Raw genomic sequence first — 20,898 nt, 5'->3', positions numbered from 1 at the left:
TTGGCACTGAATCGTTTAAAAAGTATCATGATATTTCTGTGTGTATGCGTGCGCGTAACCTCCACTAGGTGGCGGCGTTGCCTTTTATAATGATGGGATTCCTTACAGACGATGTCTGCTGTGTGATGTCCAAGTCTTCTTTTTTGGCAGAACTAGGACGAGTTTTTCACACTGTTTCCTAGTTGCGCAAGAGAAAACTGAAACCTAATTTAAATGCAGTCTTTCTTTATGGCTCACGATGTGTTATATAGTCTAAAATGTACGACTTATAAAGATTTAATGAATCTGGTAAAAGCAAATGCGATGTTTAGACCATTCACCGTGTGACTGACTTCCAGAACTAACCGGGACTACACAGATGCACTCCGCGATTTCATTGAGTGATGCGGCCCACACCTGAAAATAAACAATATCTCTCCGCGCTGTCAATACTCTCATGCTCGTTTATCGCCGTATAATGGACTGAAACCAAATATCACGGGAAAAATGTGTTGTTTGGATATGTTTGAAGTAACTATATTACTATTAATCATTTATCAACTAAACAAGCCGTAGGGGTTCAAGAAATAGACAAACAGTACTTGTGAAGAGACAAACATTTTTTTTTCAAGAGACAAGAGACAAACAGAAAGTGTCAACATTTATTTCCGCAGTTACCTTAATAAAGTGGAGTGAACTGAGTTGCTTACACGATCACTTTATACTGCTAAAAATATAACCTATATTTGTACTTTGCATACGAATATTGGTCATATTTATTTTATTTTATTTTTTTCCTACGAAACTTCACTTAGAAATTGACTAGCCTCTGACAATCATGGTTCATGGCAAAATTTAAGCCATTTAAAACAATAAAAGAAAACATAAAAAAAAAAGTAAAATAAAACTATTACATTTACGTGATAATTCCTAAATGTGTATTTTTTTTTTAGTTAAACCTCAGTTTTTGGAGTTAAAATGAGCACAGCATTGATAGAAAACATTGTATATATTTTCGTAAGAGTGAGTTCCAGGTGGACCTCCTTTTTTGCCATTTATCCTATTTTGTTTCTGGGTCAGGAAAGCCAAAAAAAAAAATTCTTTGTTGGAGTTGTTTTGGTCAAAAAGAGCACATCATTGATATAAAACACTGTATATAGTTTTATAAGCACGAGTTTAAAGCTTTTTTTATTGTATTTTTTATTATTTACCATTTATCCCATTTTGTTTCTGGTCAAGGAAAGCTGGAAAAATCTCTGCTTTAAATGGTACATTATTAATGTAATTAAACGTGTAAATGATTAAGACTGTTAGTAAACATTTTTACATTTTTACTGACTGTCTCAAAACATTAGCTTTTTGGGAAAAAAACTAACTCTAGACATTTGCAAAAGAGTGGACCTTTATCCATTCTTTCTAGTTTCATTCTTTCTATGACTCAAACATTCATCATTACTCATGATTATCATGAACGCGCTCTCTGTCTCTGTCTCGGTCTCGGTCTCGGTCTCTTTGTGGCTCCTCCCTAAACACTTTTCCTGTGCAGTTAAATATGTCCTGACAGCATCTCAGCATCTCATTCAGTCAGCGTGTTTTAAGTGCTCCAGTGATGAAGGTTGGTCTGTTCCTCCTCTCCCTCACGGTGTGTCTGAAGTCTTCCTGTGTCCTGGCGAAGACTTTGGACTTCTTCATCGCAGCAGTGGAAACTAAGTGGGAATATGTGTTTACAGACACAGCAGATCCTACTGCAAACCAGAGGTGGGCACTTTTATTATTATGCACACATAAAAAAAACCATACATGCTTTTCAATTACTGCTACCCATTAAGATTTATTATACACCTTGTATGTCTTTTATTATACAAATTTTGCCACTGTGTTCAAATAGTAAGTGTTTCATCAGAGTAAACTGGAATCTGACCATCAAGCATAATGTCATCAGTTCATAATTATAGAAAGGAAACAGCTTTGCGAAAGCGTTTGATCTTTCCATTAGTTGGCATGACTCAGTCCAGCAACCCTCAAAGGCAGAAGCTTTGAGGGCTGTCCAAATTTCAATTATGCTTCCAAGTTGTAAAGTTAAACAGAGCATAACAAATGTGAGCATAGTTTGCATTTAGATACAGTCAGTGTCATTCATAATTTGATTGATTTTTTTTAGTGAGCAGAAGCCTGCCTATTAGTTTTATATAATAGTGATTTTCATGCATGAATAGTGAATATGTGGTCAGAACAATCATGCTTTGATTTGGTGTTTTTAGAACAGAGCGTGATAACAGCTCACGCCCATTAGTGTGAAACCACAGCAGATCATTTGCTGAATATGAATAGTTCTTACAACCGTTATAAGACAAAACGTTCTGTTCTAAATTGGACAAAATTAACGTTCTGTTCTAAATTGGTACATTACTGCAAAGAGTCAGAATAATCCACAAATACATCACAATAATCCACAAATGTGGATTACTTGAGGATTACTGTGATATTTTAATCAGTTGTTTAGACTCTTATTCTGATGGCACCCATTCACTGCAGAGGATCCATTGGTGAGCATGTGATGTAATGCATTTCTATTTCTTTCAACTCTAGTGGAGTAATAAAGTTGCATTGTATTCTGTTGCATTGTACTGTATTGCAAATATGTCTAGTAACAGCATAATTATTCCTAACAGGAAATTTGCATCTGATGTCCAGAAATATATCAAGGCTGTATATACAGAATACACTGATTCCACTTTTACAACACCAAAGTCAAAACCTCCATGGGCCGGTCAGTATAAATGTAGAAATCTCTGCTTCTTAGGAAAAAAACATTAAGAAGTTTAGAATTGAATAAATAGAAAATTAAATAATCTCTTACAGGTATTCAAGGCCCGACTATCAGAACAGTGGTGAACGACAGGGTTGTGGTGCACTTCAAAAACTTTGCATCACAACCTTTCAGTATTTTTCCCATCGGCATTCAGTACTGGAAACAATCAGAAGGTAAATCTAAAAGAATTTGCATTCAGTCTATAAAAATAAAGGTTCTTTACTGGCATTGATGGTTCCACGAAGAACCTTTAATATCCATGGAATCTTTCCATTGCACAAAAGGTTCTTTATAATGTAACAAGGTTCTTTTGATAATTAAAATGTTCTAAAAGTGGTTCTTTTAAGAATTGCTCACTGAAACGTTTTTGGGAACACAAATAGTTTTTCTATCACACTGTTGTGAAAAACCCCTTTTGGAATGTAATTAATTCCAGACTGTCCAACTTTTACAGCATAAGACAAATTGTTTCTAGACTGAACTCGCAACATCATTATAGACTTGTTTTGGAATTCTGTCATGTGTTTTGTAACACTGGAGACACTAATAAATTCCAGAGTGCATAAAATACATGTGATTTCCCATATTAACCAGCATATAGTAAGTTTGGGCTTACCCAGCAAAACGAAAGCAATACTGTAAGATATACAGCAATATCCTGATGGGTTTGAAAACCCATAGTGTGTAAAGATAAACCTCAACATCCTTCTGCTTTTCAATGGCAGGCGCGGGGTACGAGGACTCCAGTTCTGTTCTGGAGCGAGCAGATGATGCCGTGCCTCCTGGTGGTTACTACAAGTACGTGTGGGACATTTCCCCCAACTCTGGGCCAACTACATCAGATCCAGACTGTCTCACCTACATTTACTCATCACAGGTGGACATCGTCCGAGACTTTAACAGCGGACTTGTCGGGACTCTCCTGATTTGTAAAACAGGTGTGACTCTGTTGCTTTGGTGTTGGGATTTGTCAAATATATCTCATAAAATCTCACTGGCACTTTGTACTGAATGAGAATGCTGGTGTATATTTGACATGTACTATAACATTTGACCTCTCTCAGAGGCTCTGACCGAGGAGAGACAGCGGAAGGTTCCGGAGTTCATTTTGCTTCTTGCTGTCTTCGATGAGAGTAAAAGTTGGTACCGGGAGGTTGGCCGAGCAGACAAACTGAAGAAAACATCCAGTCCAGCCCAGTACCACACCATCAATGGATACATCAACTCAACATTACCAGGTGCCATAAGAAATGGTTATCATGACAGTGTTAAGAATTAGATTTTTGCATATCTTAGTAAATCGCATTGCGTGATTCATTTAAATACTTTCCAATGCAATAAGGCGAGTCACAAAAATAACTCTGTCCATGCCTTTTCAGCGCTAATTTCCCGCTGCGTGTCTTTAGTAGGCTAAATCCTAACAGTAGTTTTTTATGGCCGAATGAGGGTTTGCGCTGGTGCAAGCGGATAGTAAATCTGGCCCTTCATTTCTTATTTGTGATATTGGGGTGGACATGTTCTTTACAGGTGTAATTCTCAAACATATTCTGTCATTGCTGTTTCATCAGGTCTAACTGTGTGCCAGAGTAGTCCAGTGGTGTCCTGGCATCTTATTGGTCTTGGCTCGACCCCAGAGATCCACAGCATCCAGTTTGAAGGACACACACTAAAGGTGTTCGACCGTAAGCGGGTGACTGTAGAGATGACGCCCATGACCTTCACTACAGCCCTGATGAAGCCATCTGCTACCGGGAAGTTTCTGATCTCTTGCGAGATCCACTCTCATCAGACAAGTAAACGTTCATATTTATACTGTAGATGTTAATAACGCTATTGTCACTACTTACTTTGTAAGATAAAATAAAGGCATTGCAGCTGAGGTATAGTTTTTTGAAAGAAATTAATACTTTTATTCAGTAAGGATGCATCAAATTGATCAGAAGTGGCAGTTAAGATATTTATAATGTTAAAAAAGCTTTCCATTTCAAATAAATAGTGTTCTTTTCATCAAAGAATCCTGAAAACCAATATATCACCGTTTCCACAAAAAATTAAGCAGCTCAACTGTTTTCAACATTGATAATAAGAAATGTTTCTTGAGCAGCAAATCAGCATATTAAAATGATTTCTGGAAGACTGGAGTAATGATGCAGACAATAAAGATTTGCGTCACAGGATAAATTACATGTTAAAATATATTAAACAGTCATTTTAAATAGTAATAATTAATTCAATTTTTTTTTTGTATTTTTGATCAAATAATTGCAGCCTTGGTGAGCATAAGTAGCTTCTTTCAACAACATTAATAAGTCTTACTGACCCTAACAGCAGTGTAGGATGTGTAACGTGAAACTCTTAAACCAAGTTTTCTGCTGAAAGATATCAGATATTTTTAAGTAAAAGTGAAGCAACAGCTTGATTGGCAATCATACGGGCATTTGTTGGACAAGAGGTTGTTGTTTGTTTAATAAGGGGAAAGATTTAGATCAAGATGACCTGAGAAATATGTGCTTTGTACTTTGATGGTCTAAATGAATTTGCAAGGAGTATAAAGTGATGTTTGGTTTGGAAATGTAATTGAATAAGAATGTAAATCACTGATGTTTGATTTAACTCTCTTCTCCAGCTGGTATGAATGCGTTCTTCACTGTTGATAGCTGTCCTGACCCTGTGGTGGCCCCGATCCCAGACAAACGAAACGTCATACATGATGACGATGAGGAAGATGAAAACAACATGTTCTCCATTGTGTTCAAGCAAGGAGGCCCTGTATCAGTGCTTCGATCGAGTGCCAAGGGAAGACCTAAAGTGTGGGTTCATTACATCGCTGCAGAGGAGATGGACTGGGACTATTCGTCTCAAAGCGGCGACCGGTACGACTCCAAGTATGTCCTGAGATGAATGATGTGAAACCGACTGAAAATAATGTTGATAATAATGGTTTCATGTTTTAGGACTTCATCGTCATCAGCAGCAAGATCTGAGTGGTTCAGAAAAGGTCCTCAGCGCTTAGGTGGTGTTTATAAAAAAGTGGCTTTCGTGGAGTACACAGACAAGACCTTCACTAAGAAAACCACCGGAAAAATGCTGATGGGCCCCGAGCTCAGAGGGGAAGTGGGAGACAAATTTCAGGTAGGGAATGTGGATTTATAGTGATAGTTTACCCAAAATTCATTTATTCATCCTTATATTTCTTTCATGATAAAGAGAAAGACTGGTCGATCTTTTCCATTTCAATAAATTGGTATTGAAGCTTTTAGATTTAATTTTATCATAAAATTAATGTAAGTATCCATATGACTTGTACAAAAAAAATGTAGTGTGAAACTTGCATGGATGAATTGATCAATCATTGATCAAAACATTTAGAAAATAGTTAGCATTTTTATTTCATGGAGACTTTACAATGTCAAACTGAGACAAATTTGATGCTATATATAATATTTTACATTTTCCGAAATTCACTCTTTTTTTATATCTTATCAGATTGTTTTTAAAAATATGGCCAGTCGACCATTCAACCTTTATCCAAATGGCCTGACCAGTGTTCAGCCTTTGAAGAACACAAACAAGGGTATGATCATTGCATTTCACTGTATGTTCACATTGTACATAAGGGAAAAGTTTTTATATATATACACACACACACACACACACACACACCACAGTAGCAGCACAGCTATGCAAAAATCTTTAAAAGCATTTGCTAAATGCATAAATGTAAAACCATTTGCCTGAGACAACAGACAGTTATGCAGTTTAGTGTCATTATACAAAAAATAGGCAGCACTTTACAATAAGGTCCCATTAGATTATATTAGTTAGTGCATTACCTAACAATTAGAAACACAATGGGTGTAGTACTTATTAGTAATTTTGTAATATTTGTTAGTATTTAGTAATTTAGTTGTTTTTTTATCATTATTATTAGGTGTTTTTTTTCTAAACAGTTCTTATTCATTTTTATTTCAGTTTCAGTTATTTTAGTACTTCATAGTACACAAAACAAAAATGAGAAATGCTGCCTTGACAGTTAGCTTAAATAGAAGTTTACATTAATTTGTTTCATTTAACATTTATTTTATTTTTGTAATAATTCTTTTATGATTTTAGTTTTAGTAGTTAATGCTAATAACCCTGCTATCAAGTTATTCTAGTCAGCTGAATGCAAACTAACTTTTAATGAATTGAACTGATTTTTCTTTCTTTGGGGGTTGAAGACAAACAGGTGGACCTTCGTTCTTTGGCCGTTCCCCCAGGTGAGATAATGATGTACCTCTGGAAACTGACAGCTGAAGATGGACCCACAGAAGCTGACCCACGATGCCTCACACTCTTATACCAGAGTATGGTGGATCCCATTCGGGACGTGGCGTCTGGGCTGGTGGGACCCCTTATCATCTGCAAGTCCCAATCTCTGGACAAAAGGGGCAGAGTGGTGAGAAGGGACTCTGATGTAGATCTGTTTACCTCTACCCAGACTGACTGGAAAAATGTGCCTGTAGCGACATTTCTGCAAAAACTCACAAACTTTCACGGCACTTACAAAGTGTAATGTCCAGTAAATGGTGCTAAAATCGACTGTTAAAAGCAAAAGTGAGATAAAAGCACGTAACACAGCTTGCTTCTTTAAATCTTTGAGATCTTTTGTCGTGTCTCGTGTTTCACAGGACTCTTGAGTGCATTGCTGTACCGGGTGCACTACTGAGCAAGTTTACCTTAGCAGACAAACCATAGATATAGAGCTGGTTATGTGATGTAAACATGAAAATGGATTAGTTTACAAATGAATCAATATGGTAAAATTGTTTGGGGTCGTAACATAATACTGTGCAATGAACTGTGTGAAAATGCAGTGAATTGCATGCATATAGGTATAGGTTTATGCAAAAATGTAGGTAGATGCACGATTTTCCTCCATTGAGCCTATGTTGGTTTATCTGATGGATGGATGGATGAAAGAATGGATGTAAATGATTAATATGTTAATATTAATATGTTTTTACAGGTAACTTCAGATAAAGAGAAGAAGCTCTTGTTCACTGTGTTTGATGAAAACAGAAGCTGGTACTTTGAGGAGAACATTAAAAAAAACATTGAAGATCCAACTAAGATTGACCGCAATGATCCAGATTTCTACAATTCAAATGTCATGCACAGTGGGTGTTGATTTTTAGTCTCTGGATGTAAATTATTGAATTATCTGGGGTTGCTTTGGGTATTTGTATTATGTAGAAACGGGATTAATTTAATAATCCCGTTAATAATTAAGTTAAATTGCATATCACTTTTGTTTATTTAGACATTCTGTCTGTGTTTCAGCTGTTAACGGATTCATGTTCAACCACCTACAATTCAGGATGTGTGTTGGTGATGTCATACTCTGGCATGTGGCGAGCATTGGCATACAAAACAACTTCCTGTCAGTCTACTTCACAGGAAACACGTTTGAGAGGGATAAGACATATGGCACTGTCCTCACGCTCTTCCCAATGACTGGAGACACAGTCACCACTGAAGTGGAGATGCTAGGTAAGAGTCAGAGGTCAAGATATTGGCTGGAGCGGATGTTTGAAAAATAAGAAGGTTTGATGAAGGGTTATTATTATCATTAAATAAAACTAAAATTAAAACCATAAACCATTAAAAACATAAAATAAGCATGACCTGAAATAAAAGGACGTAAAGAAAGGACACAACAGTCTGCATTTAACCCATCCAAGTGCACACACACACAGCAGTGAGTAGTGAACAAACACGCACACACCCACCTGGAGCAGTGGGTGCCGGGGAGCAGATGGGGTTCGGTGCCTTGCTCAAGGGTCTCACCTCAGTCATGGCATTGAGGGAGGAGAGAGCGCTGGATATTCACTCCCCCCACCTACAATCCCTGCCGGACCTGAGACTCGAACCTGCAACCTTCGGGTTACATGTCCAACCCTCTAACTTTTAGGCCACAATGGCCCCCATATCATGGCCTTTCACCCAAACAGATGAAAAAAAAATCAATAAAATATAATAAAAATTACTTAAGTTATTTGCTATAAATTTTGTTATTTGGTATAGTTCTAGCTTAGTTTGAGTTGAATAGCGAAAATAACTCAAACTAAAACTCAAATAAAAATGAATAAAAACCACATAGACATACACTGCCGGTCAGAAGTCAATATAATACTTTTGTAAAATTTCTATAATATTTCTCAATATTAATGTTTTTACTGTATTTAGGATCAAATAAATACAGTGTTAGTGAGAATAGACTTCAAAAAGAGCTTTAAAAACATTTAAAAATGTGGAATTATATTCCAGACTTTTAACCAGTAGTGTTTTTTTTTAAAAAAACTAAACAAAAAAAACATCTAAATTAATAAAATGTAAAGGAAAATTAAAAAGGAAGATATAAAAACTAATTATACAAAAATTACCATTTCCTTTTGTAGAACAGCTTATAGCTGAATCTAACTGGTTTCTTAATTGATGCACTTTGAGTTATTGAACAGAACTAAATCTACAGTGAATTGAGTTTGAACTGAAATTGACACTATAATCTTCTGTGGAGCTGCTTTACAGTTGAAATTCAGTTTTTTGTAAATAGATGAATTCTGCTATATTAAGTTATTTTTCCTGTTTATTAATGTAAAGCTGCACTGAAACAATACATTTATTGAAAAAGAATGCTGTTTAGGGCGGATCGAGTTATCAATTAAAGATTATGAAGACGAATATAAGAATCATAATAAATAAACCAGGAAGCTGTTTTGATACCATGTTCATAAGTTTGATGTTTGAACTTTGTAGGTGAGTGGGAGGTCAGCGCATTTGACCCGTCTCTGAAACAGCGAGGCATGAGTGTTCGCTACACGGTTGTTAACTGTGAAAGGGTCCTACCTGTGGTGGACAATGAAGACTACGATGATGAATTAAATGAATTAATTGAACAGAATTTCCCGATTCCACGAGGCATAATGGGAAAGAACCACACTATCGCCGTTCGCGTGTGCCGAAACAGAACTGTGACAGACTCCGCGATTGGGCGAGAAAACACGAGCTCAGACACTGAGAGACAAAACAGAACTCGTGTGTGTGAGATAAGATATATTCCCGTAAAGCGGGAAAAAGATCTGGATGCGTTATCACAGGGCGGTATTCCACAGGATATTTTGGATCAACTGGACGGGGAAATGAGCGGAAATTCATTGGAACGTCAAAAAAGAGCCCAACATGAATCTGAGCCTTACATGACTGATCCTACGGCCACATCAAATACAGCAGAAAACAAGGAATTAACAGGAGAACATCAAAATAAGAACACTGCAAACATACAGTTGAATGAAGATGATGGCAATAAAACACATTCAACAAATGACATATTTCAAAAATTCCTTTTTAAAGATAAAAACCTGTTGAATACTCAACTTCTAAACGACTCTACGGAGGAGAAATCAGAGAAAGTGAGGAATCGAAGGGAGCTGTGGAATGACAGCAAAGACAAAATAAACAAAGTGGATGCGAAAGTTGAGAGCAAAAATGAAGTTCTGAAAGACTCTGGAAGTTCTGGTCTAAAGCAGGACAAGATGGAGGAAAGTTTGAATCTTCATAGCTATGACTACAAAGATCCAAAGAAGTTCCAACCAGATTTAGAATTGGTTTTGGAGCCAGTGTCAAATTCATCAGATAACCAGACCTATGGCAGGAAATCACTTGCAAGTGACTATGATGATTATGGCGAAGAAGGAAGTGTTCTCGGTTTGGAGCATCATGTTGAAGATAATGTCGGCATTAGATCCACAGAATCAAGGTTCAGAAGTTACTATATCGCAGCAGAGGAAATCATGTGGGATTATGGGATCAATAAACCAGCTCAACTCATCAAACCAAGGTAACAAAACATTCTGACGAGCCACAAACATATTTTGGGTAATTTTAGTGGACAATTCAAAGAACTTCTAATGTTTCAAATGTTAAATAATAATAAAATTAATACCTTTCATTTATAAGTGCCTTTCAATTCACTCAAGGACACCTTACAGCAAAATCACAAATAGTATAAACACAAACATACAAATTAAATCTCTAAAAGCTGTTCTAAACAAATATGTTTTAATCTGAGTTTTGAGTTGAGTTGAGGAATTGCCTAATTTTAACGCTAGCACCAAAAGAATATGAGATATTGTATGAAATCACATTTTTGGTGGTGTCGGACTGAATCAGATCCATTTAGTTTAGTTATTTAGTTGTATATTTTGTTAGTTAGTGAAATCCTGAAGAGCAAAATTGCCTTAAAATCCTTATTTTTCACAGAAATGTCATAACCACATTTTTGTTCATTTTAGCAGACAATTCTCAAATATTTCTAATAACATAAATATAATATGAAATTAAATAAAATTTTTACAAATTGTATAAAATCTCATTTTTGCTGATGTCCGATGGAATCAAATCTATTTAGATGTTTGTAAATAGTGAGTTTTAGTCTCAAGAGCAGAAAAACAATCCTTAAATCCTTATGTCATAAAAAGTTTGTCGGGATATTAATATTATTGTTTTTCAAATTAAGCCTAAAACCAGTCTTGAGGGCTTAGTCAATTGTACCTGCACTAAATATTTCATGTGCTCACAGGGACATGCGGAGGGGAATGAGAAAATATTTCCCAGAATATAAAAAAGTGGTTTTCAGAGCCTATCAGGACAGAGATTTCAAGCATCCAATCAAACGAGGAGAACTGGACGAGCACCTCGGCATTTTGGGTCCTGTGTTGAAGGCAGAAATCAATGATGTTCTTACTGTAAGTTTGTTCATTAATATGACCTAGTAAAAGGAGCCTAATTTAATTTAATTGAATATTGTATTCTTAAGGTGCAGTCACATTTACTGTTATTTGGATGAATTTTCATTTGCCAAATCCAGTCCTTTCAATAGAAATTCAAATTAAGACGAAAGATTTTTCCATGCAGATCACAACGGGTTCCAGCTGATTATGCTAATTTGTTGCACTGACCAAAAGAAAGCTGTTTAAAAGCGCCTTCTGTGTGAGCTGTGCTTCATACGTTGCTACATCGTTGAAAACAGAAAATTGTCCTTGAAATTTTGAGGAAATTTCACTAATGTAACCTCCAAACCTCCTACTCTAGCTTACTTCCTAATCTAACACTCTAATAAATGTGGCATTGCATACTACGAATATTATTGGCTCTGTGACGAATTGCTTATGCTGCTCTACTGTAAGTCGCTTTGTATAAAAGCATCTGCTGAATGCATAAATGTGACTACACCTTTATCATTGCACACGCTAATTTCTTGCATTTCTTTTCCCACAAGGTGGTTTTCAAGAACCTGGCATCCAGACCGTACTCTTTCCACTTGCATGGGGTGTATGATAAGACGCAGGGGAGTTTTAGCCGTGGAATGGGCCCAGAGGGCGCCAAGGCCGAGGAAGTACCAGGTGATCCAGTTCCTCCAGGGGAGGAGAGGGTTTACAACTGGAGAATCTCCAGACGACAAGGTCCCTCAGCGTCAGAGTTTGACTGCAAGGCTGGGGCCTACTACTCCGACGTCAACATGGTAATTCAATGTGCAACACATGAATCAAAATCAGGTCAAAGCACAAAAATGGTACATTTCCATGTTGTCTTTAATCCTATAAAGCCTCCTGTACCATCTAAATGATAAAACCTTTGATGAAAAACCTGTTGCACACATTCTACTAAATGCATTTGATTGATTGATGAACTGATAAAATGTATAGCTTGAATGCACTGCAAGTCGTTTTGTGTCTGCCAAACATATAAATGTAAACTGATATAACTTCTGTATTCCTCCTGCATTCAACAGGAGAAGGACATAAACTCTGGTCTAATCGGTCCGATGTTGATATGTCGACCTGGTACCCTTCGTCCACGCATCTTGGTTCAGCCCGACGTGACGGATTTCTTCCTTCTCTTCACCACCTTTGATGAAAGAAAGAGCTGGTACCTCGACTACAACATCAGGAAGTTTTGCAGCCCTCCCTGCCAGGCCAAAGTAGATGACCCGTGGTTCGAGATGAGCAACAAGTTTGCGGGTACATTTTCATAATTTATGATTAACACTGCATTCATCTCTTACGAGACAACCTGAACCAGTCTGATCTCTTTATGTTCTTTGTCTCAAAAAAGATTTGTTTCTATGACAACGCTAATAACACCAAACAGACTCATGAGTGTTTGTGCTTATTGTGTTACTTATGTAATCACACACACAAACACTTTTCTATTACTTTTCCTTAGTACAAGAAACAGGACGTATAATGTAACATGCTGAACTAATTTAGCTAAGTGCCAGTGTTCCGAACACCCAGTTTTTTCTAAATATAAACAAACAATTTGGAAATTCATTGATTCAGGGCAACACATCTATATTTAGATTAATGCATTTGATTGCTGATTTTATCCAAAACAACATACAATGCATTAAAGGTATACATTTTATTTTAGTTCACGCCTTCCCTGGGAATTGAACCTATGACCATGGCATATTAGGAAATGTAATAATAGCCATAATCATTGTGTTGTATTTCTTGATGTTTGTAGCTATTAATGGCTATGTGTCAGAGACGCTTCCTGGCCTGATAGTTGAACAGTACCAGACGGCTCGCTGGCACCTCCTCAGCGTTGGGAGTCAAGGCGAGTTTCACGCCGTACACTTCCACGGACTGCCGTTCGGAGTTGGAAAAGATCAGCAACACCGTATGGGAGTTTTCAATCTCTATCCCGGTAAACTATACACAAATCTTTCACCCAGCACTTAACTTGTCTTTTAGGTTTTTATATGTATACATATTTTCAAATATTTTTGAAAGAAGCCTCTTATGCTCACCAAGGCCCCCTTTTTGATAAAAAATACAATAATACTGTAATAATGTAAAATTTTATTAAAATTTCTCCGGTCTTCAGTGTCGCATGATCCTTCAGAAATCATTCTACTGATTTTCTACTCAATTATTATCAGTTTTTGCTGTTTAATATTTTTGTGATATATTTTTTCAGGATTATTTTATGGACAGAAATTTCACAAGAACAACATTTATTTAAAACGAAAATCTTCTGTAACATTATCCACCTTTTCTTATTTGCTTTGCACAAATTATGGGAGTAACTTCTGTTAAACTGTAAACAGGTGTGCTGTATGAACGCAATAACAAGCATTCTCAAATACTGGGTACAAAGATTAAACATTATTCTAATCCAATAAAAAGGAGAGACAATTACATCTGAAGCAAAACTGGAACATCATAGAATCTTTCAAAAACATTTAAAAATCGTAATTAGGCTCTTCCAAACTTTTGGCCATAGTGTATAACGATAATTCTGTCTCATTTGGCAGGGGTTTTTGGGACGGTGGAGATGAGGCCAGCCATCGTTGGTACCTGGTTAATAGAGTGCTCCATAGGAGAATATCAGATGGCAGGCATGAGGGCCAAGCTGCTGGTCTACAACCCACGTAAGAGCTTTAACTCTCTTCCTCCATGGCAGATTGTCACGGATCTTTCTTGGCATCCTGTTTCTGCAGTCATGTTTTGAGTTACTAATAGTTAGTGGGAACCTGAAACTGATTGATTTTGTTTTACAGGATGCATTCAGCCATTGGGAATGCAGTCGGGATGGATTGACAACAAACAAATAACAGCCTCTAACCACTTTGGTAAGAGACAGGGATATTTTTGTAGTATCACTGATAGTTTTTGTTATTTTTGATATTTAGATTCTGTTTTTACTTTCATTTTACTTCCATTTTCTATTTCAATCTTTAAAAGAAAAAGAAAAAGAAAAAACTGTATTTTCAGCATCATTACTCCAGGTGTCATTACTTCAGTGCCACATAATCCTTCAGAAATCATTGTAATATGCTGTTTTGCAATAGCAAAAAATAGATTTTATTTTTAAATTTAGTTTTTTACTTTAATTTTATATTAAACATATTATAATTATGTTGTGTTTTGTCAATGTGTTTGATTTGATTTCAAATAACTAAGAAAAGTATGGGTTTATTTTGAGTTAACTATAATAATGCAATGATAAAACTGGCAGATGATCAAACTGGTGCAAATCCCATTGAAAATCCATAGGGCTCTTTTGACTTTGGCCACAAAATCTAGTGTTTTAAATAAGATATTTTCACATTTCTCTTCCAGGTGACTGGAAGCCAAGTTTAGCCAGACTTCAGTTATCTGGCTCTATTAATGCCTGGATGGGCAGCGGCACAGACTCCTGGCTCCAGGTAAAATAAATCTTTTGTTTCCAGACATAACATGATGTCCTTTGGCTCATTTTTAAGGAGCTTTGTTAAATGCTTGCCCGGTCATGGACCGTGATGGGTCATATTTAAAGTTAAAAATAACACATTATGATTCATTTGTGGCTCGTATCTCACAATGTGTCACAGACAATAGTGACTCTTTGCACCATAGTCAGCCAGTCATGACACATTATACTTTCACTGTCAGCAAGACAAAGCGGGGAATACTTTTAAATACTATTAATAGGTTTGCGCAGTAGATTTAATTTAACCCAATAGTGCATGGAAGCAAGAGAAAGAGAGAAAAGGTGTAGGATATAAAACAATTCACTATTTTTAGCAGGGTTCATATGATGGTGGGTTTCATGGAAAGGCCTGGAAAAGTTCTGGGCATTTATAAAATCTTAATCTTAGCACTGAAAATTAATCATTTTTAGCAATGTGCAACTTGCTATTCCATTGTTTTAAATTGTTGTAGTAAATATGCACAAATTCATTGTTAAAAAACAGAATGAGATAACTTTCCATATCGTTTCTCTTTGTTACTCTATGTGTTGTGTTAGGTGGATCTGTTGAGGCCCATGCTTCTTCATGGCATTCAGACTCAGGGTGCAAAGACCTCGATGGGTTTGAGCGAGTATTTCACTATCCTGTACACTGTCAGTTACAGCATGGACCAGGAGAACTGGACTACCTACCGAGGAAACAGTACCAAGTCATCTTACGTCAGTATCAACATCTGAATTTCTCTAAACTTAACTGATGTAAAGGTGCCATTCTGCGTGCTTTTTGTAGCATTTTATTTTTTTCCTCCCCGAAGTTCTCTTATAATGTTATTAAATATTTTTTTCACTGTTATTTAGTGTTAGCATAATGACCATTTCCTCCCTCACCCTGTTTTACCTCTGTATATTTAACAATACAATTTAACAGCTTGTTAACAAATTACAGTTTAAGGCCTGAGGAAAAGTTTATTTTGCTCAAATTCAGTATTTTCTTACCAATTTCTGGATTTCGCAATATTTAAATGCATTTACATTTTTCTGCGAAATAAATTCTAGTAGATATTTTTTTCTGGTAAATATTCCTTTAAAACATAATGTTTTAATAATAATTTTATTATTACAAGTAGTACTATCATTGCATTAAGTAATGTATTTCTTTCACAGTTTCTTCAAGTTAAACCAAACTTTTATTTTGACAGGTCGCTGTTAAGACCTTTACATTTCTGTTTGTATATGATATGAGGATAGTTTTACTTAAAAGAAATGATAAAATGCTGATGAAGTGACTCTCAGAGGAGTTCTAGAGATTATGTTCATGTGTTCATGTACTCATATATTGAGTGCACGGCAGAGGCTGAAAACACCGCGAGCGTTACACAGTAAATGAAACTATGCAGCTCCGCCATTGGTTCACACAGAGGCACGCAAAACAGGATTCATATTTATTTCGTATTTTTGCTGTTTAATATTCACAAACATCGCATTTTGATTCAAGTGTACTGAACTACTTTTGATATATCCATCCAAAATTTGTCAAATTCCTTGTTATACAGTTCTGTGTCATACAGTAAATTCCATATTTATGACTGGATTCCGTGATTCCGTCCATGTTTTCCCCATCTCGGAAATCATAGGGCCCTACACAATACCTGACAGAAACATGTGATATTTATATAATGAAAAATGACACTTAATGGAGTTTTTTTCATACAAAATATAATTTATTTTTTCCCCTTCATTATTTAATCATTGAATTTGATTTGAGGGTGAAAAGTGACCCGGAAATTGTTTTTGTGACATTTGTTCTTTAAGACTTATAAATGAAACATTGCCTAATGTCTTAGCATTTTAAATAAGTAAAAACATTTCTGGCATTCATATACATAAATATGTTAACATAGTATAGCAGGTTCTTATTCAATCTTCTAGAAATTTCCAAGATAATTCCTATCACTTTTTTTTTTTTTTTTTTTTTTTTTTTGCAATAATCAAATTCTAAGAGCTATTTAAAGAAAAATTCTAGCTGGCTACAAACCCTCCACCCATTAAATATAATCTTTTACCCTTAAACATCACAATATTAAGAAATACATGATGAAACTCACTCCTACAAATGATTTTTCCATTGAAACTTATTTGCTTACTTAAAAATGTTTTTTAAAAAGTGCTATCCTAATAACAAATGTGACTATTTTTGTATCTTTCATAGTTTTATTATTATTCACATCTGTTTTCTTGTTTAATTGTTATCAGCCCTTCAATGGAAACATGGACAGTTCCAGAATAAAAGAGAACGTGTTTTCTCCACCCATTGTGGGTCGCTACATCCGAATTCACCCACTGACTTTTCAGAAGCAGCCCACACTGAGGATTGAGCTGCTAGGATGTGACCTTAATAGTGAGTTATCACACACTGATTGATTACAGCACTTTCTAACGAAAAACTGAAGGAAAAGATAAAGACGCTAAAGATGAGAAATCCTAACACTGCATCAACACTATTCAAATGACAAGACTCTGAAGGTCTTTGCAAAGCACATTTCTTCTTTGCCGTTGCATGCCATTTTTATCAGTATGTAGCGATTTAAAAGTGGAAATATGAAAGCTCTGGATGTTTTTGTTAGTTCACGAGCATCTGTCATCCTGCTGCAGCATCAGAAAAATCAACTTCCTACGTTCATTCTAACTACAGCATTCCTTGTTTACTCTATTTTCAACACCTCTTCTCCCTTCAAGCATCAATTGCAATGTTCAAAGCTTCATTATCTGAGAAAAGTTTGAGTCAAAAAGTTTATTTTAATTGAGAGAGCTGAATAATGCACATTTCTGCACATTTAGTTTCACTTCACTTACAAGTCCCTTGCAGTATAGATGTTTTTCAGGCTAATATGCTCTTCAAACCAGTGTTATTATAATTAACTAAAACCATAAAAACATTTTATGTAATTTGAATCAAACGATAAATGAAATGTCTTATTACATTTGATTTACATAAGATATTTGGTCACAATATATTTTAAGGTCCAATTCTCGCTATTAACAAACCATTAACTATGACTTTTGTCTCAATGAGCTACTAATTTGCTGCTTATTAATAGTTAGTAAGGTAGTTGTTAAGTTTAGGTATTGTGTAGGATTAGGGATGCAGAATTCAATCATGCAAAATATGTGCTTTGTAAGTACTAATAAACAGCCAATATGTTAATTATAGTCAAGCTATAAGGAAATAGTGAGAATTGCTCCTTATACTAAAGTGTTTTCAAATATTTGATCTAAATTATTTTATCTCTCTTAATGTTTGGCAAGGCAGTATTGTCCTGTAAGACTTATATGCATTATTTAGTACTAACCTCTTTGCACATGAAATGAGTAGCAAGCTATCTAGCTTTGATATACAAAAATGTATATATATATATATATATATATATATATATATATATATATATATATATATATATATATGTATGTTGACATAGTATATCATAGTATACAGTATAGACATAATATATCAGAATCTTTATTTGAGAAAAAATCTAAACCACTGTTTCTGGAGAGTACATGTCTTTTAATTTAAGCTTCACACTTTTTTGGTGATAATATATTTTAAGATAAAAATATAAATAAACAAAATAACAAAATCATTAATGAAAATTAAAATAAAAAAATGGAAAAATATTAATAAAATCACTGCTTCAAATAGATATGAGCATGTATGTTTGTGTGTTTGTCAGGTTGTTCTATGCCGCTGGGAATGGAGCGCAGGTTGATTCCCAGCAGCAGCATCAGCGCCTCCTCATTCTTAAACAAGTGGTTACTGTCCTGGAGTCCCGACCTCGCTAGACTCCACCAGGAGGGGCGAGCAAATGCATGGAGACCCAAGGTATCTGTCCATCCAGCTTACAATCTATCCATCCATCTAGCCACCTATCTATCCCTCCGTCTATATACTTGTCTGTCTATCTATTCAATCACTGTATGTTGTTCTTAGAGAGAGTGAAAGTGAACACACTGTGTGTGTTTTATAAGCCCATTGTGAGAGTGTTTCCTCTATCCTGTCTGTCTGTGTGAAAGTGAGGCGATCCCTCCATTGTCTCGCTCTCTCTATGTTTTTTAAGTTATCGCTATTTCTACTTCCTCTTTGAGCTGCACAGAGAGCCAAGCGCTGTCAGTCAGGTGGATTTACGAATTAATTAGAGTGATTAAGAGTGCAGCTCCATTCCACATGGAACTCTGTTCTGCATAATAACTTTCAATTTATACTTGTTCTGCACATGGGTGTTCGTTTCTCTTGAGTGTGAACATTCAGTTTTTCATTACTGTAAAAAAATTGTTAAACTGATCATATTCTGTGTTGTCTCTTTCTGTCTCCCCTCTCTTCTTCTCTGGTTCTGCAGACTAATAACCCTCATGAGTGGTTACAGGTGGACTTTCTCTCTGTGAAGAGAGTGACCGGGGTGGTCACACAGGGGGCCCGATCCATGCTGAAACCAATGATAGTCACTGAATTTACCGTCTCTATTAGCAATGAAGGTTACAAATGGTCCAGTGTGAAGGAGCAGGGCACAGACGGTGAAAAGGTACTGCTATATTTGTGTGTATTGAATGATACCGAATGGATTTTGCCTCACAAAAAAGTTGAATTTCACTCAAAAATAACAAAACTTAATTTTCCATAAAGGAAGTAAAGGTTTAATTAAGACTTTTTTGCATTATGGCGTTATTTTCTTCATAACTAAGCACATTTCCCCACAAAATTCAAATGTATGTGCATTTTTATGTACATGTAAAATAAGAAAATTAATGGAGGATTGGCTGGAGACCAAATGAGCTGCCAATTATTGACTGTTTAAGTACATTAGGCAAAAAAAAAAAAGTGATAGCCCTAAGATAGGTTTTATTTTAGCATAAGAATCAAATATAATCAATATGATTATTTATTTATTTCTTTTGATTTTGGGGCGAAATATGACCTGCACATGTTCTTGATGGGTTTCATGAGAGTCACCCATTCATGTCTATGGTGTTTTGTTTCTTTTTCATTCTGATGTAGATCTTTGAGGGAAACAGCAAGCATGATGAGGAGGTGCTGAACGTGTTTGATCCTCCCCTGTTCACTCGCTTTATACGGATTCATCCGAAAGGCTGGGTCAACGATATTGCCCTGCGGCTGGAGTTTTTTGGCTGTGACACTCAACAAACCCTTTGAGAGAAAGTGAGATCAATCCATTGTGGTTGAAAAACTGTTTTTGACTTAATTTTATAACGTCTAAAAAACACACGGCTCTGTTTCAAACTAAACGATTGCATATGTGATTGATCTGCTAGGCCGGTCTGGTGGTTTTAGAGTGGTTTTGTGCACTTGTCAGCTGGGAGACTGCCTATGATGCCTAGAAATGCTGTCCATGTAGGCAGCTCACTTTGGCTTTGAACAGAGCCCACATAAGCACTACATAGGTTTATCTCTAGAACAGGTTTTTGTCATGTGATATGATGATTTATGTGTTTTGAATCTGGTTGGTTGTACGTTATAAATGTTCTGATCATTACGCTGCTCATTTTACTGTCTGCTTTTGAGACATTATTATTATTATTATAGAAAATAAACTACCAATATCTATTTTTCTAATAAATGTACCCTTGCATATCAAATGTTGTGGAAGATTGTTTGTTTGGTTATTAGATGTTTGTATATTCTGGTCTGGAATAACTACTGAATCTGCCATATGCTGTACTTTTGTATTTTGCAATGTGAAACAGGAGGGAGATTTTTTTTATTTTTTCAAATATTTAATGTTTAATTGTGGAAATAAAAAGCCTTGATTTCCCCA

General features: G+C 35.8%; 1 protein-coding gene across 2 annotated transcripts; it reads left to right on the top strand.

Moving 5' to 3' along the window:
• Nucleotides 1–1,521: 1,521 nt before the first annotated feature.
• On the top strand, nt 1,522–20,898 carry LOC306853684 (coagulation factor VIII-like). 2 transcript variants are annotated; one of them, XM_079391273.1, is made up of 25 exons: nt 1,522–1,737; nt 2,652–2,749; nt 2,842–2,964; nt 3,517–3,729; nt 3,856–4,029; nt 4,360–4,584; nt 5,418–5,676; nt 5,746–5,923; nt 6,278–6,365; nt 7,012–7,229; nt 7,800–7,950; nt 8,114–8,323; nt 9,590–10,670; nt 11,412–11,577; nt 12,111–12,353; nt 12,624–12,852; nt 13,361–13,543; nt 14,154–14,270; nt 14,400–14,471; nt 14,962–15,047; nt 15,629–15,790; nt 17,324–17,468; nt 18,802–18,950; nt 19,465–19,647; nt 20,121–20,898. In XM_079391273.1, the coding sequence occupies exons 1-25, from the start codon at nt 1,589–1,591 to the stop codon at nt 20,274–20,276; spliced, it is 5,058 nt and encodes a 1,685-aa protein (XP_079247399.1). In that variant the 5' UTR covers nt 1,522–1,588; the 3' UTR covers nt 20,277–20,898. The 2 variants fall into 2 exon arrangements, with proteins under 2 accessions (XP_079247399.1, XP_079247400.1); XM_079391274.1 differs by having other exon boundaries at nt 1,562–1,737; nt 5,418–5,664.

This window comes from Barbus barbus (genome assembly GCF_936440315.1).
Source record: "Barbus barbus genome assembly, chromosome: 33".
Taxonomy (NCBI): Eukaryota; Metazoa; Chordata; class Actinopteri; order Cypriniformes; family Cyprinidae; genus Barbus; species Barbus barbus.
This window is presented reverse-complemented; position numbering and strand designations above follow the sequence as displayed.

Excerpts from the sequence above, each read along its gene's own strand:
- LOC306853684 (XM_079391273.1), top strand. The coding sequence starts at position 1,589 with ATGAAGGTTGGTCTGTTCCTCCTCTCCCTCACGGTGTGTCTGAAGTCT. Across the intron at positions 2,750-2,841 it reads GTCAAAACCTCCATGGGCCG|GTATTCAAGGCCCGACTATC; the intron begins GTCAGTATAAAT and ends AATCTCTTACAG. Across the intron at positions 18,951-19,464 it reads CAAATGCATGGAGACCCAAG|ACTAATAACCCTCATGAGTG; the intron begins GTATCTGTCCAT and ends CTGGTTCTGCAG.